This window comes from Pezoporus flaviventris, unplaced genomic scaffold, assembly GCF_033815535.1.
Source record: "Pezoporus flaviventris isolate CSIRO_AGI_PZ_B2104156 unplaced genomic scaffold, CSIRO_AGI_Pfla_v1 ptg000154l, whole genome shotgun sequence".
NCBI lineage: Eukaryota > Metazoa > Chordata > Aves > Psittaciformes > Psittacidae > Pezoporus > Pezoporus flaviventris.
In genome coordinates, this window is record NW_026892702.1 from 1,958,785 (window position 1) to 1,984,949 (window position 26,165).

General features: G+C 55.5%; 1 protein-coding gene across 1 annotated transcript; it reads left to right on the plus strand.

Annotated features, from left to right (window-relative positions):
• The first annotated feature begins 6,974 nt into the window (after positions 1 to 6,974).
• On the plus strand, positions 6,975 to 25,854 carry TPRN (taperin). The gene is made up of 4 exons (XM_061479580.1): positions 6,975 to 9,075; positions 23,734 to 23,920; positions 24,180 to 24,310; positions 24,631 to 25,854. Exons 1-4 carry the CDS (start codon positions 7,033 to 7,035, stop codon positions 24,691 to 24,693), a joined length of 2,424 nt encoding a protein of 807 aa, XP_061335564.1. The 5' UTR covers positions 6,975 to 7,032; the 3' UTR covers positions 24,694 to 25,854.
• Positions 25,855 to 26,165: the final 311 nt, after the last annotated feature.

Sequence of the window (26,165 nt, forward strand, 5' to 3'; positions counted from 1 at the left end):
CGGTGTCATTTTCCACAGCACCTGTAAAAAGTTGTGAATCCTGTATTTTGTTCCATGCTCCCAGAGGATCCGTGGCTTTCTGCATCTTCCGTGGGAGTGTTTGAATTCTAAGTTGTGGAAACACAAGCCAAAGTGAGCTGGAAACTCTTCTGGTCTGGATGACAAGTCAGCCTGGAAATAACACCCCAAACTGGAACTGAGTGAGTAAAGGGTGGTTTAATGACCATGAGCATGGCTGTGAGCATTGTTCCTCCCCGGTGATCCTGCACTTGGCAGAAATAACAGTGAGATACTAGAGTTGGCTGTCTCCTGCCAGGGTTGTGCACGAGCTGTCAGACTGAAGGGAACCAGGAGCTGCTTGGATTCAGGAATAAATTCAGCCCAACATACTGCCATCAGTGTGAGAAAAAGGCTGGAGGGAACAAACCTTACATGTAGGACTCCATCTGAAGGAAAGCCAAGCTGCATTCTGCTAGAAATGTTTAGTAAATCTCAACTAATACAACCCAGTAATTTTTCACTTTATTATATTGCTTTTAGAGGATCCTTAACATTGACACAGGTCAGGTCAGATCTAGGGCTGGCACAGCCGGAAGCCAGGCCATATCTCGGTACTTAATTGGGCACTTCAGTCTCTCTTCCTTATCTCAGCAGCCAAAGGAACTGGTGCTTAATCACAGCAGTAATGGCTCCATAAACCTGGAGCAAGAGGAGCCTCCATCTGCATTGCTCAGCCTGGAGCAGAGGGAAGTGTTCCCGGAGGCTCTCAAGCCAAGGTTTCATCCTGTCATGGGGAAGCCCCTCCGGTGATTCCCTGAATCCCTACAGCCACAGCCATGGGCACGGTGCTGCCTGGCTGCCAGGTCCATGGGGTTTCTGTGTTCCTGTGGCTGTACAGGGTTGTACCTGGGGAGCAACCTTACCAGGGCAGTCAAACTGCAGCATGCCCAGCACCCGGCCAGAGGCTGGCCACTGCTGCCGGCACCCTGGCCTCTGGCTGGGACCAGCAGAGATGCACGTCATGGTATTCAATAGAGAGTGTGAGGTTATGGGATAATTCTTCCCTTTTTTAGTGCTAAAACAGCTGCAGGGATACAGTCACCACTAGAGATCCTGTTAATTTGGAGCTGGGAATTCCAGAACAGGTTTCATTACCCTCATTCAAAATACCCTTAAAGCATCGTAGATGAGCCAGCCAAGGCCCTTTGAGTGAGGATCTCTGTGCTCACTGTGCTGAGATGTGGTTTTGCTGGGTGTTTATGGGGATGACTGAAAAAAACAAGCGAGTTTGGTGTTCCTCATCCCAGGAAATGAGGCTGGAGTCGTACCCGCATGAGCAAGACTGTAGTTGTTCTGCTGTCCGTTTCCTGTTGATCTTTAACAACTCTATTCCTGGAACTGGGCTGACTTCAGTGGTGATACCGAGCACAGAAATAGCTGAGCTCTGGCAGGGCTGGCAGAAAACGGCCTTTGGGATTTTCACTGCTTCCCCTCGGAGTCCAGGCACCAGTTGTCATTTCCAGCTCAGCTGCGAGCGTTCCCTTTGCTACTGCAGAGCTGCTACTGAGGAGGCCTCACTGGCTTCCTGAACAGAAAACCAAACATGGGAGTAATGAGTGGAAAAGGTAATGGTGCAGGCTTTGAAAATGAGCCTGGTCATGTAGAGGAGAAGGTTACACCTGGTAATGCTCCGAAACTGGGATGTCTCATACAATCCCAGCCTGGTTTGGGTTGGAAGGGACCTTAAAGCTCCTCCAGCTCCAACCCCTGCCACGGGCAGGGACACCTTCCACTAGAGCAGCTTGCTCCAAGCCCCTGTGTCCAACCTGGCCTTGAACACTGCCAGGGATGGGGCAGCCACAGCTTCTCTGGGCACCCTGTGCCAGCGCCTCAGCACCCTCATAGTTCCTTTCATCCTAATGAGAAAGAAAGAAACAGAGGTCAACAGGGAGAAACATCCCCAAAACCCCCAAGTGTGAACAGTGATCGACCATTTGACAAGCCCTGTGAGGACACAGCACTCTGGTGCCTGGTTCTGCCTCTGCTCTGCTGAGCTCAGAGGGACCTGGCCAGAACCAAACCTGAGTGCAAAGCTGTGTGGGTGCATCCATCCCGGGTGAGGCTGAGCCCCTGGTAAGTCCCAGCACTCGGGTCCCTCTTTGCTCAGCCCAGTGGGAAGCTGAAGGCAGAACAGATGCATGAGAAGCTTGAAATGCTGACCTGAGAGAGCCTCTGGGTTAGAGAGCTCAATCCGGACGTGCTGGTTTGGGGCCCCAACTGTCTTAAAGTTAGTGGAGAGTTTTGAATGCAAAGACCGTAACCACTGAGGTCTCAGTGGGCCCTGGACCAGCAGGTTGGCTGCTTGGGAAAGTCTGAAGGGAGATACTCCAAAGTCCTCTCCCTGGTGTTGGAGGTGGTTTCTGGCTGGATGTCAGGCAAGGGGCAAACCTGGCTGTGACATGGGAGACATTTGCCATCTCTACTGCCTCCGTCAGTGTGTTTCTCTGAGGCTATCCGCTGCTTCGTGTATGATAACCAGGTTTCAGATTAATGTTTCTAGGTTTTAAGATGTGATTTAATAAAAAGATGTTTCTGGGAAAGCAGGCTGTCTCGTTTGGTTTTTGGTGGTGGTGGTGCTCTCTGGCTGTTCATAGACCCAGGACCTCTGAACGGCAGCAGCGAGGGAAGTGCTGAAAACTCAACAGAGCTCGAGAGGTGCAAGAGGCCCACATGCAGTTAAAAGGGGAGGAAGGTAAAAACCGGTGCTTTAACCAAGCAACCATCTGAGAGGCAAAGCCCGGTGATGGGGATAGTGAGGAGTGATTCACAGCGCCAGCAGTGTCTGTGGCTTGGGGAGCACGGAGGGGATGCCTAAAGGGCTTACTGAGCGTTGAGTAGCGTGCCTTTTCCTGGGAGCAAGGTGGATCTGAGCATCACCATAGGCACTGAGGAGCAGAGCCCTGGGGAAACACCAGGGAGGCTGAAGGCTTGATGATCCCTCTGGGGAAAACGGCTCCAAACAAAGCACACCCCCAGGAGGGCAGAAGACGTCCAATTCCGCTCAATTCCTTGTGGCAGGTCTGCTTGACCTGATTGCCAAGATGAGCAGGTCTGGCTGCCCGCTGCAGTCCTCCCCGTTACCTCCATTATCGATGGCCACCTCCACGTTCAGCCTCTGCTATGCGTGGTAACCACAGCCCCTCTGGGCACTGGCAGAGACAAACAGGCTGGGCAGCTCTGTCAATGAAGGCGTTCTTCTTCGGCACTGGGATCTCTCAGCCCTCATTTCTGCATCCTCCCCGTATGAAGAGTTTCTGCTCCACACCACGGCAGCTTGGGACGTGCTGTATCCAGCTTAGCAGTGTAATAGACAACAGAAATCCCTTTTAATCCCTTACCACCAACCGCACAGCCAGCTTCTGCCCAGTGTTCTCCCCAAGGCCTTTGCAGCATCAGTGCTGCCCGGAGTACCTGGTGCCTAGAAAGATGGTCTTTATCCCGCAACCTTTATCCTGGAACCATTCTGTGCCAGCACTGTCCTGTTTTTGAATCAGCCATCACAGGGTACAAGGTCTAATTTGCTGCAGAAGCCCAGTTAGAGTGGATTAGTTTTACTTACTGCCTTCTTCCCTGTCCCTTTGTGCTCTGTTACTCATGATGGGGTGATGGAGACAGATGGGAGCTGTGCAGGTGGAGTTTGGCTCTGCCCTGTAAAAGGGCAAGGAACCGAGATGGCTTGCAGGGGGGTTAAAATGAAATCAAGTGTTTCCAGTCCCACCAGGCTCCGCTCTTCCCTGTTCCCCTGTGACCCTGTACTTGTGGCTGTCCCAGCAGATCCCTCCATTTCCAGCCCTACTCCCTCTCAAGCCATGTCTGGTGCGGACGTGTCCTGTTGCTGGCTTCGCAGCCACATCAGCTGTACCCTGGCACTGCTGGGACACTGGGAATTCGTGCCTGTGCTGGTGCCACTCGGCCATGGCACCCTCCGGAGCCCGTCCCCTGCCATTGTCACACCTGGGCTGTGGAACCCGGCATTCATTTCTGTGACAGAAGAGCGCTGAGGGGGATTGCCAGGAGCCTCTTGGTAACACAACCGCAGGGTTCATGATGGCTGTACAGCCAGCAAGGCAGGCGATTAGCTCCAAAGCACCCGCCTGCCAGCCAAGCTCCACTGTCCGGTCCTTAACACTGTTCCACTGACAGCAGGAAGGAAGCAGCTGTCAGAGCGATGGAAGGCTCACATCCTGGCTGGCAGGGGAGGAGATGGATAATGCCTGCTTTCATTGTCTGCTATCAGGCAGGCAGATGTGCAGTGACACTGGCAGATGTCAGGTTCGCTCCCCACAAAGGGAGGCGTTTTCTTTGCACCAGGTGCAGCCAAACTGCGTGGGATTCATTATGTGAGGATTTATGGGCTTTACACGGGCTCAAAAGCCAACCAGACATGGCCACGAAAGAGAAATGCACCGAAATCTGCCCAGTACAAAGGCACATTGTTGGCTCTGGACGTGCCTGTGCCACGAGTCACCAGAGGCAGGGAAATGTCACTACCCGCTTGCCGGGGTCTTCATCCCCGACCCCAGGCACCAGGTTTGGGCAGGACACAGCAGGGTGCATCAGGGACCTTGGCTGCAGCTGAGTCCTGTGTGAGCTGAGCTGAATGAGAGCTGCCTCCTTCCGCTCAGCTCTACTTGGCAGCAGCTCCTCGGGGCACGCAGCACACAGGGCACTGCACGGCTCCTGCAGTCCAGCAACAACCTCCCGTTCCGGCAGTACCGTTTCCAGGTGTCATCCGGACAAGGCGGAGCTGCTCTGCTCCGGCTCGGCAGTGCAAAGGTCCGAGCACTATCAGCAGGATCCGCTCTTCCTGCCCCTAACACGGAGCAGCCCAGGCTGCGGGGGGCGGTTCCACAGCTCCCAGGCAGGCTGCGACTGCTGCCCAAAGGTTACTGACGTGTGCGTGCAGTGCCGTGTCCCCAAAGGGGAGCTGTGCCATGCGTGTCCCCCATACTGAAGCTGTGCCATGCGTGTCCCCCATACTGAAGCTGTGCCATGCAGTGCCGTGTCCCCATACTGAAGCTGTGCCATGCAGTGCCGTGTCCCCATACTGAAGCTGTGCCGTACAGGGCCATGTCCCCATACTGAAGCTGTGCCATGCAGTGCCGTGTCCCCAAAGGGGAGCTGTCCCGTGCAGTGCCGTGTCCCCCATACTGAAGCTGTGCCATGCAGTGCCGTGTCCCCCATACTGAAGCTGTGCCGTACAGGGCCGTGTCCCCATACTGAAGCTGTGCCATGCAGTGCCGTGTCCCCATACTGAAGCTGTGCCGTACAGGGCCATGTCCCCATACTGAAGCTGTGCCATGCAGTGCCGTGTCCCCCATACTGAAGCTGTGCCGTACAGGGCCATGTCCCCATACTGAAGCTGTGCCATGCAGTGCCGTGTCCCCAAAGGGGAGCTGTCCCGTGCAGTGCCGTGTCCCCCATACTGAAGCTGTGCCATGCAGTGCCGTGTCCCCCATACTGAAGCTGTGCCGTACAGGGCCGTGTCCCCATACTGAAGCTGTGCCATGCAGTGCCGTGTCCCCCATACTGAAGCTGTGCCGTACAGGGCCGTGTCCCCATACTGAAGCTGTGCCATGCAGTGCCGTGTCCCCCATACTGAAGCTGTGCCGTACAGGGCCATGTCCCCATACTGAAGCTGTGCCATGCAGTGCTGTGTCCCCCATACTGAAGCTGTGCCGTACAGGGCCGTGTCCCCATACTGAAGCTGTGCCATGCAGTGCCGTGTCCCCAAAGGGGAGCTGTGCCATGCGTGTCCCCCATACTGAAGCTGTGCCATGCAGTGCCGTGTCCCCCATACTGAAGCTGTGCCGTGTCCCCATACTGAAGCTGTCCCGTGCAGTGCCGTGTCCCCCATACTGAAGCTGTGCCGTGCAGGGCCGTGTCCCCCATACTGAAGCTGTGCCGTACAGGGCCGTGTCCCCCATACTGAAGCTGTGCCGTGTCCCCATACTGAAGCTGTGCCATGCAGTGCCGTGTCCCCCATATTGAAGCTGTGCCGTGCAGTGCCGTGTCCCCCATACTGAAGCTGTGCCGTGCAGGGCCGTGTCCCCATACTGAAGCTGTGCCATGCAGTGCCCTGTCCCCCATACTGAAGCTGTGCCATGCAGTGCCGTGTCCCCATACTGAAGCTGTGCCATGCAGTGCCGTGTCCCCCATATTGAAGCTGTGCCATGCAGTGCCGTGTCCCCATACTGAAGCTGTGCCATGCAGTGCCCTGTCCCCCATACTGAAGCTGTGCCGTGTCCCCCTACTGAAGCTGTGCCGTGTCCCCATACTGAAGCTGTGCCGTACAGGGCCGTGTCCCCATACTGAAGCTGTGCCGTGTCCCCATACTGAAGCTGTGCCGTACAGGGCCGTGTCCCCACGCCTCGCGGGCCGAGTGTTTTGCCCCGCAGCGCTCCCGGAGCTGCGCGCCGAGCACTCATTTCCGGACCCATCAGAGCTCCCAAAGGCACCTGCTGGCCCTTGGCAACAACGCTGCGGAGGCCTCCCGTGCCCCACGAGCAGCGCTGGCTGCGGAGCGAAGCCCTTCCGCCGGGCTGCGTGTGCTGTGGAACCCCAGCCTGCCTGCTCCGCAGCTCCCACCGGCACGCTCCGGGGTGCCCATGGCTTGCTCCTTCCCCACCAGGGCTGCCCGCGCCGGGCACTGCTCCCAGCTCACGCTGGGTGACCCCAAAGACATTTTCCACTCCCCTCCTCCCGGGCTGGCACCACACGGGCCACGGCACGTCGGGGCTGCTGCGGCCGGGCCGGTCCCGACCCCGCGGCGCCCGGGCAGCGATGAGCCGGGCCCCGCAGCCCCGCCCGCGGCTCCCCCCCCGGGAGCGGAGCAGCCGCTGCCGGGCCCTGTCATGGCGCCCGCCCCGCTCCCGCCCCCCGCCGAGGGCGGTGCCGCGGCCGGCGGCGGGGCCTGCTCAGGTGCGGCGGGAGGCGGCGGCCGGGCCGCGCAGAACCGGCTGTGCCGCCGCCATGAGCAGCGCGGAGGCGCCGCTGGGCGCTGGGCCGCGGGCTCAGCCCGCCTGGAAGCGGGAGATCCTGGAGAGGAAGCGGGCCAAGCTGGCCGGGGCGGCCGGCGGCGAGCCCGAGCCCCCGGCCGGGGAGCGGCTGGTGGTGGCGGAGAGCCTGGGCCCGCTCCGGGAGAACCCCTTCATGCGGCTGGAGAACGAGCGGCGGCGGCTGCGGCAGGGGCTGGCCGGGCACGGCCCCGAGGCGGCGCGGCCGCTGCGGCAGCTGCTGGAGCTGTACAGCGCCGTGCCCGGCATCCGCACCATCCGCGCCGACAACATCCTCATCATCGAGTCCCAGCCCGACGCCGCCACCTGCTTCGCCGAGGGGGAGGCGCTGCCCGGCCGCCGCCGGGACCCGGCCGCTTGCTCCCCGCCGCGCCGCCCCGACCCGCTGCGGGAGCTGCTGGCCCGCCGCGGAGCCGCGCTCGCCGAGATCCGCGCCGACCAGGTCGTCATCTACGACGCGGCCGAGCCGCCAGAGCCGCCCGAGGCGGCCGAGCCGGGCACCGTCAGCCGCCTCCTGGAGAAGTTCGGGCAGCGCCCGCGGGGCCGCCGCCGCCGCGGAGGGGAGGCGCTGACCGGGACCGGCGCCGTGGCTGCTCCTCCGCCGGCGGGACCCGGCTCCCCCCGCCCCGGGCCGCCCGCTCCTGCGGCGGCGCCGGGCTCCCCCCGCCCCGGGCCGCCCTCTCCGCACGTGGTGCCCGGCTCCCCCCGGGCCCCAAAGGCGGCACCGGCATCTCCGGTGTCGGCTCCCCCCCGGGCTGCCGCCCCCCAGCCCGCGGTCCCCCAGGCAGCCCCGGCTCCCCCCCGCCCGGCCACCCCTCCGCCGCTGCCGGCTCCCCCCCGGGCTGCCACCCCTCCGCCTGCTGTCCCGCAGCCGGCTCCCCCCCGGGCTGTGCCCCCCCAGCCCGCGGTTGCCCCGGCTCCCCCCCGGGCCGCAGCCCCGCAGGCGGTCCCGGCCGCCCCCAAGGCCGCAGCCCCCCTGGCCAACTGCTTTCTGCACAAGATCAGCTCCAACTCCTTCACGGTCACCCCCCGGGGCCTGCCCCCCGGCAGCCGCGTCCCCGAGCCCAGCGCTGTCCCCGCGGGCCGGCCCGCGCTGCCCAAGGGGCCGCCAGTGCCATCCGCGCCACCCGCCAGCGCTTCCCATGCCAGAGCCAACGCTCGGAGGCCAAAGCCCGAGGAGGCCGAAGCGGCCGTGCCGCCCCCGCCCAGTGCCACCCCGGCCCCCAGTGCCACCGGCTCCACGCAGCCGCTCTCCTCCTCAGCCCCCCGGGCCGGGGGCTCCTTCGAGATCCACCCGGCCCCCAAGCCCGACCTGGCTGCCATCCCCGCACACGACCTGCAGGCACAGGCCCTGGCCAAGCTGCGCCTCAACTCACGCAATTCCTTCCTCTTCGTGCCCCGCCGGAACGGCGGCCCGGCTGTGCCCCCGGCCCCCAGCGCCACGCCAGGGCCGCCGCCACCGGCCTCCGAGGTGAAGGCACCGAAGGAGCCCCCGGGGGTTTCCGCCCCGGAGCAGGAAGAGCCCGTCGCTTCCCCAGCGGCGCCGCTGGATCCGCTGGTACCCGTGACTTACATCGATGACATTGTGGAGCCGGACAGCGGGGAGCTGTGTCCCAGGGCTCTGAGGACGGGGAGCGTGGATCAGCCTGGAGGAGCTGGCCCTGACCTGGAGATGGAGTTTTCCTCCGTGCCCCTCTACAGGGCACACTCTGCCCCCCACCAGAGGGGAGGCAGCACCTTCACTGTTGTGCCCAAAAGGAAGCCCGTTGCCTCGGGGCTGCAGACTCTCACCGATGCCAGCAGAAGGCCGCAGCGGGAGGAAGAGGAGGAGGAGGACGAGAGCAAAGCGAAAGGCAGACCAGTGGAGAACGCTGATGGGCCCCAAGTTGGGGTGTCCCATAAAAAGCGATACCCCACGGCGAATGAGATCGAAGTGATCGGGGGGTACCTGTCCCTGGAGAGGTCCTGCATGAGCAAGACGGGCTCCCGCCGCAAGAAGGTAACGGCCTGGGGCACCTCTGCCCCAAGGAGCCAGGCTGAAAGTAACTCGGGTGTGCTTTTGGCTTGGGTTTCCATGAGGCACCGGGTGGCGAGGTGGGCAGGGGTTTCATCGGCCCTCTGAGAGCTCTCGGGGATGGGGCACTGGGTGCTGTTCTAACAAGCGGATAAGGGTGGGATATGAGCTGGGGTAACTGCAGGGCCTCTCCCACAGCTGCTTGTGGGAGGTATGATAACGGGAAGTAAAATATTTCAGGTATTCAGACAATGATGGGGAGTTGCATGGTTTGAATGGCTGTGAGCCCGCCTCCCCTGCAGCTCTGCTCCCTCGGTGGTGGGGCTGGACACGTTGAGCTCCCCGTGGTCCCTGTCCCGCCTGCGACACACGCCAGCGGCCAGCGTGGCACTGGCGTATTCCCTGCATTAGTGATCTATTGATAGAGACAAGAATTAGGTCTCTATTAGGCAGAAAGAGATCAGCAACTTAACTCCCTTAATAGGCTTATACCACCTGGCTGCTTGTTACGGATGTGGAGCTCCATCTCTGAAGATCTGAGAGATGTTGATTGCTCCAGGTCTTTGAAGCGAATGCCAGGTTCTAACTTAGATCCTTGTGAGCCTTAAATTGAGAATTAATCTTTGTGTGGCTTGGTGAAATGCATGTGGATGCGATAAGGACACAGTCATGCAGAAGGAGCTGTGCCGCAGGAGGAGGTGTGAATTGTTCAGCTCTGAGAGCAGCATGCCAGGGTGACAGATCCTGATTTCCAGGTCTGTGACATGACATGTTTTTCCATAGCGGGAAGAGTTGTTTGACGTTGTTCCGTTACCTGAATGCAACTAAATATTTGATGGACTGAATCCACATGGGTGCCTGAGGCGCTGAGCGTTCTAAGCTGAGGAAATCCTTTGAACAGGGTGCTTGTCATTTAGGAGGGAGGCAGGGAGAGCTCTTTGTCATGGCTTGATGTTGTTAAGCTCCCTCATAAGAACACACAGTCTGTATTAATGTGATTGTGACTAATGCAGGTAGCAGGTCTGGAGCATGAGTGCCGTGCGATCCAGAATAAGCAAATAAGCAGGAGTATTGGTTCTTGCTCGTGCTCCTGCATGAGTTGTTTTTCCGTGTCCTCCCATGGGGAAATGCTTGGTCAGCCTGGAGTTGTTCTGCTGCTTAAATACCTCCTGGCATGAGCTCATTCCAGCTGTTTCCTTGGCTGCTCAACCGAGCAGTTTGGGTATTAACTGGATGTACGCCAAATCAGGTGTGCTATAAATGATGGAAATGTCAAGACAAAATGTCAGTTATGGGTATTCTAAGGATGGAGCAGAAAATACACTGTCTTTGCAGGACAGTGACTCTTAGATAAGCCTGCTTGTGCTGGACACGGGGCTGGCAGCTCTGTGCAGGGTGGTGCTGGCTGGTAGAAAAGTAGAGCCTCAATTAAGCAGCGCCAGTTAAGTGATGCGCAGTGGAAGCATCCGTACGAGTACAAAAAGGAGGGAGACAAGGACAAGGTTGGTGCAGTGACTGGGTTGTTTGCAGTTGGTTAATCACTGGATCAGGAGCCCAGAGAAGCAGTGGCATCTCCATCCTTGGAGCTACTTGAAACTTGCCAGGGGACAGCCTTGAGCAATTGATCAGGTCCTGCTTGGAGCAGGAGTTGGGACTAAAGACCTCCAGAGGTCCTTTCCCAACCTCAGCTGTCATATGAGTCTTTGAAACTGGTTAACATCTGTTTTGGCTGTTCAGTGTTGGATTTTTTGTGACATGGGGCAGGTCCTGCTGCTTCTCCACCTATGTCTGTATCAGCTTATGGCATTAACTGTCCCTCTCTGCAGGCACTCAAGGTGAAGCGAGCTAAACGTTGCAAGGTGCATCTGTAAATGTAATGGGGTTTGCTAAGAGTTACGTGTGGGGGATGTCCTGCATGGGATCTTGCATGAAGATCTAGTTTCTGAGAAGAGAGATTAAAAGGCAAAGAAGGAGCTGCTTGTAACATTGCAGAGCATGGGAGGGTGAAGCAAATGGGGACCCTTTGGAAAATAAGATCCAGCTTAAGGAGAAGTTTCTGGATAGAATTAATGTGGTAGTGGGATGAACACCAGCTTTTCCTTCAGTTCCCATCCTGCTAGGGGTGGCAAGCATTGAAGTTTGACTTTGTAGCCAGGGTTTAGAAGATGCTGACGCCGTAGCAAATGGAAAGATTGCTGTTTACTCTTAACCTAGAGGGTGTTTGTGGCTTTTACTCTGGGCAATAAGGCTGAGTGTTGATGCCTGAAAAAGAAGGAGCTAGCATTGGGATGCATTCCTTGGTTTCTTCCCAAGGGATGGCTCTGTGTCACCGGGGCAACCGGCCAAAAACAAAGGTTCTGTTTTGTAGGAGTTTTCAGAAGCTTGATTTTGGCCTGAATTGGGCAGAAGCAGACATTTCCTGTGAGCTGGAAGCTGCAGGTCTTTGCTAAAACCAGTGCCCCTTTTGGGGGTATTGAAATCCATTCTGATGCTGGTTTCAGTAAGCAGTTGCCTGGGTCTTTTGGGGTGCTGCTTCTCCCCAGGCAGATCTGCTGGGTGAGCCCACCTCCTGCTGAGCATCTTCCTTTCCAAACTTCGCCTTGGATTTGCTGAAAGGCCTTTAAGTATGATCCAGGTTCAGGAAAGTGGTGTTTTGTGAAACTTTGACTTGGAAAACTGCATCGCCTTGCTGATGTCCAGCAGGAATCTGGGTGAGATAAACAGCACAGCCCGAATCGGATCAGCCGGTGTCTGTGCTTACAGTCAGGGCTACTGATTTATTAGGAGGGACGGAGGCGGTGGCTGTTGGACTGAGTGTTCTGTCAGATGCAAATGGTGTTTTTCTTCAAATGAGGAAACAGCATCCCTTTTCTGTCCCCATGTCTGGCCACTGACTGCCTGACTATAGCAGAGACACCAGCAGAATGGAGCTGACTCCATGGTCTACATCCTCTGTGGCTTTTTGGAGTGGGAGGGTGACTGGGACAGGGTGGGAATGGGTTCAGTGCTGCTCTGGTCTGTGTGGAGGGAGCTCCAGCCCCCTGCTCTGGGCTGTGCAGGGGCTTGTGACTTTGCTGTGCCTGAGGAACGCTGCTGGTGTTCAAGGCCTTTCAGGAAAAACAGCTTTATTGCTCTTTCCAGACACTTCAGGTATGTGAAGCAGTTGTTTGTGTTGTGTTGGAGCTGATAAGGGAGAGAGAAATGCTCCTCCTGGGTCAGAATGAAAAATGGGGTCCCAGCTCTCTTGTGCAACCAGAGCTGCCATGGTGGGACAGTCATTCACCAGGGCTGCGAAGGTGAACTTGATCTTAAAGGTCTTTTCCAATCTAGTTGATTCTGTGATTCTATTTGTGTATGATGGGACATGATCAAGATCTGTAGGTAAAGGAGGGGGCAGCCCCAGCCATGTTCATCCTGGGATCCAGATTACCAGTGTGGGCAGGGAGTTGGAGCTCTTGCCCTACAGCATTAAGAGGCCCTTGAGGACTCTTCATCTACTCCATGGCTGGGTTGAGACCTCTCCAAGCAGTATAAGTGCTCTGAGACCTCTCCAAGCAAATCAGTTCAGATAAAGCTGGGGGTGTCCAGTTTGAAAACAGTGAACGTTTGCAGCTTTGAGCTGACGTGCTGGGTGTCCAGCAGAGCACTGCACTTCTGCTGGGAGAGGCTGGCTGAGCTGTCAGCTCCAAGAGTGAGGCCAGGATACGTGTGCAGGGGTGGAAGGAGACCTCCTGACCTTCATTCCAACAGGGAGTGGGGCAGAGGATGCAGAGCACTGTTGGTGACCTTTGTTCAGTGCTCATCTTTGTACTCTATTACAGAAGTAAAGACACTTCAGCCTGACAGCAGCCCCAGGAGGAAGGGAAGGCTTTGCTGCAGGATGCGGATCTTTGGGATCTCAGAGGATAAAATCTAACTTGGCTGAGCTGACAAGGCTCAGTCTTGGTTTGGTTACCTGCCAGAATGATGTACAATAAAGTTGTCAGCAGGATAGATCTGGGTATGTGTAAAACATGTCACTGCCGTGTTGGAGCGAGTGCTTGGAAAGGATTGAGGACTGCCGAGGTCCTGAGCAGTACTTGTCTGTCTTTAGGCTTCATGGTCTCATCTTGTTGGAGGCTGGACTCTGCCATGAAGGGCCTGTGTGTATAGAATTAGCCCAAACTGTGCTCCTTCCTTCCGTGTTGTCACTCCTGCAGCTCATCCCAAGTCATAGCGTGGTTTTGTCCTCTCCAGGACCTGGTGCCTCTTTGGAATGCTGCAGGAAAGGTGACTTCTGGCCAGGCCACCCAAATCCTGTAAACAGGACATGAGAGCCAACAAACATCAGGTTGTTGATGGTTTTAATGTGTTTTGCTTGTCACAGTTGGCAGTTTGCTGGGTACTGGAAGGTGAGCTGGGCCTTGTGTGAGTGGGACTTAACCAGAACAAGGCTGGTGGGATCCAAACAGTTGGAGTGTGTCCTGCTTCTTTGCAAAGCTGACTTCAGAGATGTTCAGCTTCAGCTGAACTTCAAAACTTTCCAGCTCACCTGGACTTTATGGTCTGTTTTCTAATGTTTTGAGCTGCATAAAGCCTGAATCTGGCTTCCAAAAGCCCACTTAAATGAATGGTAAGGGAGCATTCTGAGCGCCCCTCAGCCGTTCACCATGGGCAGCAGTTTTGTAGGCTGAACCTGCTGAACTTCTTGTTCCCTAGCTTTCTGTGTTCAGGTGTGCTGGAGATGGTCTCCTGTGAGAACCAGGTGTAGGCTCGAGATGCTGGCAGGGATGAACCCTTCCAGCTATTGCCCAGACCTGTCTGGAGCAAGTCTGTGCAGCGTGGAATCCAAACAGCAGCGACTGCCTGAAGTGTGGTTTTGCAATGTATATCACAAGTAAATTAACCATAACACAAGTGAATGAACCTGGTGGCAGAGGCAAAAATGCCTCTGAAGAATTACTTTGATTCTCCTATCTCTGTGTTCGGAGGGGTCAGGACAAGGCTTGGTGTTCTTCAGCTCTCAGGGAGCTGTGTGCTCCTGTTCCGTGTTCTGCCTTGTGACTGTGCTCTGCTGAGGCAAATCCACGTGCCGCCTTTAAGGAGTGCCTGTCGGATGTGTCTGACGTGGATGTATTGGATTTTTGGGGAGATGAGCTCAGCAGTGACACGTTTGCTCAGAAATAGGTGTCTTGGCTGATCAGGTCCCTCCCCTGCAGAGGTGATTTCCCTTAGCTGTCAATGTGAGGACCTCCTTCACCCAGACAGTGCTCTTTCCCTGCCCTTTTCTCAGTCTGATTTTTAGCTTGTGCTGCTTGTGGCCAGTGACTCCAGAAGCCAGGATCTTGTGGTGGTTACAGATTTTAAACCACCTCACAGGCTGCACCTGAGGCTTGCGGTGGGGAAGGAGGTTGGGTTTGTTTCCCTGCTGCCTGCCAGCCCCTTGAAGTGCTGGTGCTTTGTTGTCCAACCCCCCTGGTAGAGCTCATGGCTCGCATTTATCTCCACAGTGGGAAATGTTCTGTGACTGAGGTTCTCCACGGCCTCGCCGCTCCTATGCCACAGCAACAGCCTGAGCTGCTCCCAAATTCCCCTTGGTTCTCCTCCTCCCATCCCCTGCTCGGCTGCTGCTGTCAGCAGCACAAGGAGCAGGGTAGGAGGGCTAAAATAGAAACTTATGCAGATGAGGTGAGCTGCCTTTCAAGGTGGTTAGGACGTGCCCTGGGCTCAGCCAGCCCCAGAGGTTGAAAGGAGATTTGGAATGCTTTGTGCTCCGAGTTCTGATCATACAGATTACAGGCAGTGTTATCGTAATTGGTTTCTTTAATCCTAGAATGGTTTGTGTTGGAAGGGACCTCAAAGCTCATCCAGCTCCAGCCCCTGCCATGGGCAGGGACCCCTTCCACTAGAGCAGCTTGCTCCAAGCCCCTGTGTCCAACCTGGCCTTGAACACTGCCAGGGATGGGGCAGCCACAGCTTCTCTGGGCACCCTGTGCCAGCACCTCAGCGCCCTCACAGGGAAGAGCTTCTGCCTAAGAGCTCATCTCAGTCTCCCCTCTGGCAGGTTAAAGCCATTCCCCTTGGCCTGTCCCTACATCCCTTGTCCAAAGCCCCTCTCCAGCTTTCCTGCAGCCCCTTCAGGCACTGGAGCTGCTCTCAGGTCTCCCCTTCAGGAGCCTTCTCTTCTCCAGGCTGCCCCAGCCCAGCTCTCTCAGCCTGGCTCCAGAGCAGAGCTGCTCCAGCCCTCGCAGCATCTCCATGGCCTCCTCTGGCCTCGCTCCAACAGCTCCAAGTCCCTGTTGTGCTGCTGCCCCAGAGCTGGATCAGGGCTGCGGGGGGGGGGTCCCCAGAGCACAGCAGAGGGGCAGGATCCCCTGGTCTATGGACCAGATTGGAAGTAGTTTATAAGTTCTGTCCATCTCCAGTATTCAGCCTGCCTTGGGTTTGGGTTTGCCTCCCTGCTCTGCTTTTTCCAGGATGTGGTCCCAGCGGTCCTCAGCAGAGCTGGGCAGTCAGCACGTGCTCAGGCAAGGGCAGAACCCCTGTTTGCCTGTGGGATGTGTGGGAAACAGTAATGTTTAGTTTCCACGTTCAGTGACAGTAAAAGAAACCTCAGTGGGAGCTGCAGCACCATCTCCTTTACCTCTGGGGCTGCGCTTTCAGTCCCCTCCTGAATGAAACTTGGGCACTTTAAAATGTATGTACAAACCAAGCCTCTTCTTAGTGCCTGGAACATGGATCTGCCGTGGAGCTGTCACTGTTTGGCCAGTCTGTGTAGGAAGAGCCATGTGGAGCCCCTGTATCACACACAGAAACTTCCCAAACCTCCTGGGAACGTGTGGACGGAAGGAGCTTTGTGCTGTTTTCAGAGATGTGGCCTTTAGATGATCTTGGGAACTTGGCAGCATGGAGCTGCTGGCTTGTAGGCATTGGAAGGAGCACAGGCGAGCTGAAGGCAACATCCCAGACATCACGAGAGCAGAACACTTGTGTGCCTAGGGAAATCGTATGGCTTGCAGGACAAGTCCCTCAGCCTCGCGGTGAACTTGCACTTGGGCACTTCTCCTTGAGGAATTCTGCATGCTGGTAGTACAGAGAAAGGGCAAGAGACATGAACTCTGTTGTGTGGCTGCTATCAGTCACATCACGGAAGCCTTTTGGTTCTGAAGTTCAGCATGAGCTCCTTGCCGGGGTGGGAGGTAATTCCGTTCCCAGCCTCCCCATGTCTCCTGGGAAATAACGCTCCGTCTGTCCCATTCCAGCTGGAGACTGCTCCCTTGCACCGGACCACAGTGCTGCTTTGGACTGCTGTGGTCAGCCTTGGTTGCATGGAGATGTTTGTGTGCGGCACCTCCCAGCTCTGCATCGGGTCCTAGCCACAAATTACGTGCTCAGAGTTGCCTGTACAGCAGAATCCTCTGCTCTTGGGGGGTTTGTGCATTGTTCATGGGGATCCCAAGGCTTGACACTTGATTGTACCTTGCACACGCGTGCTCTCGTTGTGTGTTCAGATGAGATTTGTTTCATGTAGGGGGGGGATCTGTCCAGTTCTTATGAACCAAGTTATATTTGAATTGCTTGTTACTTACTGGAAGGCTCTGGCTCCTCCGTCTGCAGATGTGCAGAGGAATGCAGGGGTTGGGGTGAATAGCTGCTTTGTGCCCTGCCAGCCTGGGACTCCAAGCACCCTCTGGTTGTTTGGGAATCTCTTCTTGTCCCACACAGTCAAGAGTTAACAAAGCTGCTGCCCTGCCGTGCGCTGGGGCTGCCCCTACCCTGTCACTGCTCATCAGGAATTTGAAACTTCCCCATGTCTTGTACAAGGAGTTTAATATTTCGAATCTCCATGCTCCTATCTACCATGTGCTTCAGCAGATTGATTACACAGAGCTGCCTTTGTGGGTTGCCTTGTAAATGGAGACTTTCTTCTTCTGCCTTGGGGCTTGGGAGCTGGGATGTGACCCTGGAGGCAACCTCTCCTTTGCCAGCAGCACAGCTTCCCTGACGTGCTGCTGCTGTAAATCTTCAGTGCTGCTGGCTGTTCAGTGACTGTGATGCTGGTCATAGTTGAGCAAAACTCAGGGTTACACGGAGACACCCCTTGGAAAAGCACGGTCGAGTGAGCCTGTGGTGGAGCAGCCAACTCCTGTGCTCTGAACTCTGCTTTGTGTACAGAAAAGTACTGTTCTGAAGTGCCATCTGCAGTTTTCTGGGCATACTTGTGCTGCTTCATCCATAGCAATCCAGGGTTAATCTGATGAAGGAGCCAAGCCTCAAGCCCCTTCCATTCCTAGAGGCATCTCTCAGGGAAGAACCCTTTCTTCCTGTGTCTGAAAAGCTTTAGAGGTACAAAAGCTACTTATCTTCTCCTGACTGATAGCAAATGCTTTGGTAACATACTGATGCTGCTGCAGCCCATAGAGATTGTGCTTGGAGTTATTCAACAGTTTGGGCTGAGACATGACGTGTTTTCAGGACAAGTGCAGGCATGTAGATAAGCTGGTTGCTGCCTTCTCTGAAATAGCTCATTTTTCCTGTATGTCCTTCATCTGAAGGTTCCAGAGGGAAAACTGTATCCCGCTGTCTGCAGGTTGTTATGAGAAAAATGAAGGTCGTGCAGAGGTTTGCAGTTTATGAACTGCCCCTGCACCACTCTCACTATTGATCTGTGAGAACAGTCAGGGTCAGATGGAAAGACCAAGAGAAACCCTTTAGGAATCATTGTCCACCCAAAAATACCTGCTTCTGCCTTCTGTTTCCAGTCTCACAGGCAGTTATTTGGCTGTGCAGGGACCTTCCCTTTCACCCCATGGCAGCGTGGAGGTGGGAGGTTGTTCTGACCTAATGGTACTTGAGCTTTCCTGCTCAGCCTGAGGGGCTGTGCCTGCCAGCCTCTATGGGATGCTCTGTATGAAGAGGTTCCTGCTGCACCCCCAGCAGTTTGCTGCTGCAGTTTTCAAGTATCTGGGTGTGATGCCTTGTGCTTTCCTCTTCATTGACTCCATCTTTATACAATCGGTGCAGCAGAATTAGCAAAGCTGATGTGTCAGACTGCACAGAGTCAAAACCCTGATCCTGTTAGTGCCTGGTCTCTGAGATACCAATCATATTCATGCTGAACTGCTTGTCTGCCCTTCCAGTTATCAGCTGCTCAGAAGGGAGGAGGTGTTTGATAGACCAGGTGTGAAAAGCTGGTTTAAATCACACCCAGCGCATCAGCAGCCCAAACATGCCCTGGGGAGTCAGTGAAGTCCCTAAATCGGTCACTTCTGGGTTGGATGGGTTGGGGAGAGAGGACGATGAGGGGAAATTAGTACCTGGAAAGAGCAAGTCTTGATTCCTGGTGCTGCTCAGGTTTGGATCTTGTGAAGTACCTGGGTAACAACCACCTTACTGCAGAACTGCTGGGTCCTTGTCACCTCGCAGCAGCCACTGCCCTCTAAGGCAGGCTGCAGTGTGGGGGGTTTGGATGTGCTGGAGGTACTGTGTGATGTTAGCAGGGGCAGGAATAAACTTCAGCTTGTGCTTCACAACTTGCCATCCCGTCCGGCTCCTGCAAGAGCCTCTGGTTTGGGAGATGGCTGCTGGGAATTGCTCTGTGGGGAAGGGGCAATGGGCTCTGTGGTTTGCAGTCCACAGAGGCCACTCTGATGAGATCAGTGTGGGGCTCTGACCCTCCTTGCTGGAACTTTTTTTTCCCTTCCTCTTTTAATGACTAGAAGGATGTAATGTTTTTTTTTCCTGAATTTTACAAGCTGAGGATTTGGATTAGCAAAGAGCTTGCTGTTTGAAAGGTGCAAACCACCCAACCTTATCACTCGGGCTTTGCCACATCTGCCAAGAAGCAGAAGCAATACTGGGTGGCGAAAAGCCACACTAAAGGGATGCTGTGGAGCTGAGGATGCAGATTAGCCCCATGATTTGCTCCTAAGATTCAACAGAGATGGGTTGTGAGAAGCCATAGGGAGTTAGGTCTCTCCTTAGCTGCAGGGACTCTCCCACCCCCGTGTTTGAAGTGAGGTGGCTGCTGTGGATGTCGCACGTTGGTTTCTGTAAAGTGCTTGGGTTTGTTCCTATGATGTCTCTGTACACGGGGGCTCTTCCGTGGTTGCTCTGGTGCAGGCTGCAGCCCCCGAGCCAAGCTTGAGCCTTGTGTAACAACCCGGATTGACGCATGCTGAGCAATGTTTACCCTGGCTTCTCCTTCCTGGGCACTCTTACTCATTACTATTCAAATCCTAGCAGATAAATGAATGATTTTTGCTATGGCAACAGGGGTCTGTTGGCTGAGCGGCACATGTTAGATATTCCCTGAAAAGCCTGCCTTATCCTTCCCAGCGTGGCTCAGCTGGCTGGCAGAGCTACGTGGGTCTGGGTTGGACCCTGGCTTGGTGACACAGCTGTGGGTGAAGCATTCAGCTGAGCAAACAGTGACAAATCCCTGCAAACATCCCCAGCTGAAGGGTGCAGAATTCTTCCTTTCCAGCACGGGCAGCTGCTGCTGAGGTGGAACTGGGGGAGCCAGAGGCAGGATGAGCAGTCCTCTGCCTGGGCTCGGGTGTGCTTGGCTCCTGTGGGATGTGCTTTTCCTCAAGAAAACAACCCCTGTTGCCTTTTGTGCTTCCATAAAAGCCTCTATGGTCTGGCAGGGGGCTGCTGGCTGTACAGAGCTGTCGTCTCTGCTGTTACTGGGCTCTTGGTTTTTCTCTTTAGATGCCTCCTGAGCCTGAATCTGCCTCTCTTCCCCACACAGAGGGTTGCTTGAGGCAGCTCTGTTGCCCCCCGTGTCCCTTAGTTTTGCCTTCCCTGTGAGGGTGCTGAGGCGCTGGCACAGGGTGCCCAGAGAAGCTGTGGCTGCCCCATCCCTGGCAGTGCTCAAGGCCAGGTTGGACACAGGGGCTTGGAGCAAGCTGCTCTAGGGGAAGGTGTCCCTGCCCGTGGCAGGGGTTGGAGCTGGAGGAGCTTTAAGGTCCCTTCCAACCCAAACCAGGCTGGGATCCTGTTGGATTGAGCAGAGCTGTTCTGTGCTTCCCCTGTCACTCCTCATGCGTGGGGAAGGGAGCTCATGGGGTGAACCCAGCTGATGCCAGGGCAGGTTTGTCCCTGTGAGTTTTGGGGCTCTGGCTCTGCACGGGCAGGGGTGACTGCGCCCCGGGGGGTGCAGCTGCTCACGCAGAGCCTGTTGCCAGAGTCCAGCCCTGTGCCAGGCTGTCCCTCCTGTGTTTGCTTTCCTGGGTGCGTCCAAGCGCTTTATTGCCATGGGGCTCTTCCTGCTTCCCGGGAGCAGGGTGATGGGATGCCACCAAAGCCAAGCTGGGGCTCTGAGGGGGGGAATTGCTAAGGTGCACTCTCACCAAGCAGGGCTGCCTGGGGTGAGCCTGTGTGCAGGCTGCGGTGGCCCGGAGGTGTTGCTGAAGCAGCACATTGTCTTGTGATGAGCTCTCCCCCAGGCTGGGGCCCTGGGTGCCTGGGGCTGGCACAGTGTGGTTAATGATTGCTGCCTTTGAAGGGCTCTAATGTGTCCTGATGGAATGAAATGGAAAGAGAGGAGATTAAATGAAATGATGCTTTTAACTTGGGCCAGGGGAGGGGATCCTGCCCCTCTGCTGTGCTCTGGGGAGACCCCCCCTGCAGCCCTGATCCAGCTCTGGGGCAGCAGCACAAGAGGGACGTGGAGCTGTTGGAGCGAGGCCAGAGGAGGCCATGGAGATGCTGCGAGGGCTGGAGCAGCTCTGCTCTGGAGCCAGGCTGAGAGAGCTGGGCTGGGGCAGCCTGGACAAGAGAAGGCTCCTGAAGGGGAGACCTGAGAGCAGCTCCAGTGCCTGAAGGGGCTGCAGGAAACCTGGAGAGGGGCTTGGGACAAGGGATGTAGGGACAGGCCAAGGGGAATGGCTTTAACCTGCCAGAGGGGAGACTGAGATGAGCTCTTAGGCAGAAGCTCTCCCCTGTGAGGGTGGTTCTGGGAATACTTCTGAGCTTTTGGGAGCCCTGGGCACCTCCAGCCTTGTGGCCTTTGTGCCTGGCAGCAGTGCTCGTCCCTGCAGTACAGAGGCCACATTGTGAGCAGTCACTGCCCGCTCTGCTGCTTGGCTCGGATCAGGGAGCATCTAGGTCAGCAGCAGGGGCAAGAAACTCAGGCAACAGCAACTGGGATGCTCTGATCTTCGGGGCCCTTTTATTCCAACCCCTTTTCCCTGACACGCAACCATTCCTCTCCCCATGGGTCATCTGGAAAAGGTCAGAGTGGCTTTGGGGTTGGGGCAGGCAATGGGGGAAGGCAGCTTGCTGCTCTCTGCTATTTCCATTCTGCCTTCCCTTGGGAGTGTGGGGAAGGGAGCCAGCCAGTGTCCAAGGTACATCTTGGACTTGGCCGAAGTAGCACAGAGCTCCATGACGTTATTTGCAGCATGGACACGCTAGGTTCTCACTGTGTAACCCAGGTTTGATTTAAGCTCCCCTTGTTGCTTTACTGAAAAGCAGCAGTGAGATGCTCACTGTCTGCCTTGCAAACCCTCATGACCCACAGAGCTGAGCTGCAGGGTGTCTCTCTGGGCAGCACAGGGAGGTGCTGTGCTCCTGCTCCGTGCTCATTTGCAGGATCTGGCCCCTCTGCAGTTGTGGGTCTGGCTCCAGTGGAGCCCAGCAGCGGCATCGTATGGGGCAGGCAGGGAGGTGGCTGCTGCTGGAGGAGCACATGGAGCAGGGCAGCAGGGGTGGTGGTACCTGCCTGGGGCACTGTTTGTCAGCCTGAGGGTGAGCTTGTGGGAGGGAAACTGCAAATAGGGCACACGGGGTAAATGTGCTGCACTTTGTTGTGTGTGCAAGGGGAATGGCTTTAACCTGCCCGAGGGGAGACTGAGATGAGCTCTTAGGCAGAAGCTCTTCCCTGGGAGGGTGCTGAGGCGCTGGCACAGGGTGCCCAGAGAAGCTGTGGCTGCCCCATCCCTGGCAGTGTTCAAGGCCAGGTTGGACACAGGGGCTTGAAGCAAGCTGCTCTAGTGGAAGGGGTCCCTGCCCATGGCAGGGGTTGGAGCTGGAGGAGCTTTAAGGTCCCTGCCAACACAAACCAGGCTGGGATTCTTCTTGCCAGTTATTACACAGCATCGGGGAGATCTGAGCCATCCAGCTCCTACCACCCCTCACAAGCAACCACCAGTTCTGTTCATAACCCTACTAGCTCAATTGTAATTCCAGTTAGAAGTAAATGGATCAGAACACTCTTTAAAGCAGCAGCTCCTGAACCTTGAGCCACATTGGCTAAATACTTCCCTGCTTTTGGCCTAAATTTATTCCTGGCAAGCTTCTCCTCCTTGTCTGTTGCCTGCTGGCATCAGCAGTTCTCTGCTCCTTGGGGTTATTTCTTGGTGTGCTTACAAACTGCTGTCATGCTTTTTCTCATCCTTAATTTCTGCTGGTGTGAACAGAACCTCCTCTGCACCTGCTGAGATGATGTGTAACCACAGCTAAGCAGAACAGTAGATAATGATTAGGAGAATGGAAGGCTGCAAGGGAACAACGCCTTCCCTCAGCTTCCCCTTTCAACTTGGAAGAGGACATTGGGACTTACTGTGGCAGGATTTGGGCATCCTGCTGCAGGATGGATGCAGAGGAACTGGAGCAAGGCCAGGGGAGGCTGCCAAAGACTCCTGGGGCTGGGGGATGGTGTGTGAGGAGAAGCTGAGGGACCTGGTTTGTTCAGCTGGAGGAGAGAAGGGAGGAGTCCAATTGCTGCCATCTGCTGCCTGCTGGGTGTGGACTGACGGGTGCAGTGAGGACAGACCCTGCTTCCAGTGGAAATGCCTTGCATTATTCCTGGTTTATTTAAGCAGCCTCCTAATGATGGTCCTGTAACCCGTCAAACTTTTCCTTCTCAGTTATTCACAGAGGATGAACTTCTCTTTGAGCAAGGGTTGGTGTTAAACATCACCCATTTCTAGTGTTCTTGCTCTGTAGTTTTCTTCATTAAACTGTTTTTTTCACCTCAGCTCCCATGTTTGAGTCATCTTCACTGTTCAGTCTCTCAGTTACTGTGCCAAAGTTATTAGTGAGACACTAAAGAAAACTGGTTTCAGAACAGAACCCTTATGGGCCTCCCACTTGTCCAGTATTTTTCCTCCTACTACCCCCTGTTACCCTCTCTCCTGCAGCTGCATCTGTCTTGCCACTTCTGGTATTAAGCACTGCTTTTAATTCAGCTTAAATAGCCTTTGCCAGGATGTCCTCCCCAAAATGCAGTCCTGATCCCTGGTGCTCCTGTTGTGTAGAGCATGGGTAGGCAAACGAGTTGGCAGGCACCAGTGAAGTCAACGTGTGGGTGATTTCCTTTCCTCCCCTCCTCGGGAACACTGATGCCTCCCGCGGGACACGCGGCAGCTCCTCCTGGCTGCTGGGCATCAGTGTCAGATGAGGACAAAGCATGTGCCAGGCAAAGAGCCAGAGGTACTGTGGACCTCTCAGCCTCCTGCCTCCATCCTGGCTATGTGGCTGCCTGCCTCGGTGGTTTCTCAGCATGATAAGAGATTCAGGAAGGCACAAGGGGAAAGGTGGGGGATATGCAGTGGTTTAAAAACCAGGGTGAAGCCCTGGCATGGGAGGTGGCCTTTGCCAGAGCAAGTGTTGGGATCTTGTGCTGCTTTCTGATGATTCTCCTCTGCTCTGGTCTAGATGAAGATCTCTTTCAACGAGACAAGTTTGCAGACTATGTTTGAGTACCCATCAGAGAGCTCACTGGCAGAAGAGGAGGAGGAGGAGGAAGGGGAAGGGCATGCTTCTGAAACAGAGGAGGACAAATCTTGCACCTTTTACATTCCAAGCCCAAACAGCACTTTGCATCCCAGTACCCCCAACTCAGGTGAGCGAGGCACTGTGCTGGCACTGTGGGGTTAATGATGGTGTCTGATGCTGTCCACGTTTCCTACAGACCCTTATGGGGTTCCATACAGGTGGAAATGCTGCCAGCTGCCAGCAGAACTGGGGCTTGGTGGGGATGAGACTCAAACCAGAGCAGGGACCTGCAGATGGGCAGCTTCCGTGATGTCCCTGCCAGGTTCCTGATCCCCCGCTTTCTTTTGGGATAGTGAGAAATGCTTACATCAGCTTTGTCCTTCCAGCAGATTTATCCAGCTACACCCCAAAGCACTCTGTGAAGTTCAGCGAGTGGCAGGAGCAGAAATACGAGGAGATACCTGCTGCAGGAGGACCCCTCCCAAAGGAAGCTGATTCCCAGGGGAACCAAGTGATGGTGAGACATTAAATAAGGAAGTCGTGGCTTTGTCCTGCTGTGCTGTCATCTGGTGCCTGGCTTGGCCTGGACAGTGGGTGGGATGGGATGTGCCTTCCACTGTGCACTGCTCACAAGGGGGTTCTCCACCAGGTCCCACTGCCAGACCTGCATGGGTGAAGATGAGGCATCTGGCACACCCTGTACTGCAGGGCACTTTTGGAGGGGGGAATTAAATGCAGTTGTTAGCCCTGGGCAAGGTGCCAGTGCAGTCTGAAGGTGTGGGTACACCCGTGCTTTGGATCTGATGACACCCCATGTCAACTCTGCTTTCTGCACAGCTCACTCCGGCAGACAAGGGCGGCCTCTCGGATTTCAGCAGCGAGCCTGCTCTCTACTTCTGATGGCTTCATCTCCTGGCCTGCAGCAGCGGCTGCTGGACGAACCGCGTCAGTGCAGCTTCCCAAGGTCCTCGCCAGCACCGCAGAAACAGCTTCTGGGTCCCTCCCTCACCACGGTTTTTGTTGGATCCTGATGCCAAGGGTGGACGAGATGCTCGCGAGCATCTCCGGAGAATATTTGCACTGGATTCTGGGACCTAACTACTACTTTTAAGACGTATGATTTATTCTACCTGTGGCCTTGCAAGTTCCTTGTTCAAGATCAGCTGCCAGTTGGGCAAGTGTCTTGAGAACAGACCTGTAACCCCAGGATGGATGTAGAGTCTCTTGGTGCTTATCTGAGTCCACTCATCCAGGCACTGTGTGGGGACTGGGGGGCTTTTGTACCACTTCTCCTATCAGAGGCCCCAGTGAAGGATGGTTCTGGAGCTGGAGCACTGGGAGTACCTGGGCAGTTACTGGGTTCACACAAGTGGCTGTGAGTTGACAGGGGATTGGGGAGCAGTTTGGGAAGCCAGTGAAGGTTCAGGGTTTGTTCTCAGCATGTTTCTGGCTCTAGTTGGACTGAACCAGCATGGAGGTAGTGTGCCAGCTGTGTTCTTTTGAGGGAAGCTGAACGCACTTGGAGGGATGGAGAGGGATTAAATGCTTTTGGCTTTAGGGGTTATTTTTGCACTGATCTGTAGGGAAGTGTCCAGACTAGCTTGAGGCTCTTGCAGCTTCCCAGCCATTGGCCATAGCTTTGATCTGTCCATACCCAACCCTGGCGTCCTGTCTCCAGTAACTGCTGGCTGTGCTTCAGTTTGCCAGGCCCTCTTGTTGCTTTGTTCCAGCATCTGATGCCCAAGATTTCTCTCTTGGCTGGTGCAGAGGCCTCCTTCCAGCCACGCTTGCTCTGCTCCTCTGATGCAAAGCACAGGAGGGCAGTTTCACTCCTTCCTTCTGCAGAACTTGAACAAGGAATATGGTTTATTATTTTTTCTAGTATTTTTATAGTTCTGTTGTAATGGTTTAATGCAGCCAATATGCAAAGGAATCTGCTAGACTCTTCCATTGACGTTTTCTACTACTGTAAACTCAGGGTCAAAATTGCATTCTGGAAAAGATGGAACACTGCTGCTAATGTGATTTGTACTTCTGGGATTAAAAGAGATGGTTGGAATAGCTACTGCCTCCTTGGGCTTTATGGAATGAGTGGTACCCCCATGTGTGGCCCCATCCAGAGGAGGGGGTGGTATCTTTTGTTAAATTTTGTGTTTATTAGTTTGTGTGTTATATAGGGATGATAAATCTTGACTCAGGGGCACTGGGTTATGAACTGAAAATGCTCTGCATACCTTACACTTGGTTTGGTGTACATTGTAGCAGGTGGAAGGCTGTGCTGCTGAATGATATGTCAGGACGTTGCACTTCTAAGGCGATGGGGCACAAGTACCATGTAAACAGTAGTGGATCCCGTAGGCTAAAAGCTTCTC

Excerpts from the sequence above, each read along its gene's own strand:
- TPRN (XM_061479580.1), top strand. The coding sequence starts at position 7,033 with ATGAGCAGCGCGGAGGCGCCGCTGGGCGCTGGGCCGCGGGCTCAGCCC. Across the intron at positions 9,076-23,733 it reads CGGGCTCCCGCCGCAAGAAG|ATGAAGATCTCTTTCAACGA; the intron begins GTAACGGCCTGG and ends GCTCTGGTCTAG. Across the intron at positions 24,311-24,630 it reads CCCAGGGGAACCAAGTGATG|CTCACTCCGGCAGACAAGGG; the intron begins GTGAGACATTAA and ends CTTTCTGCACAG.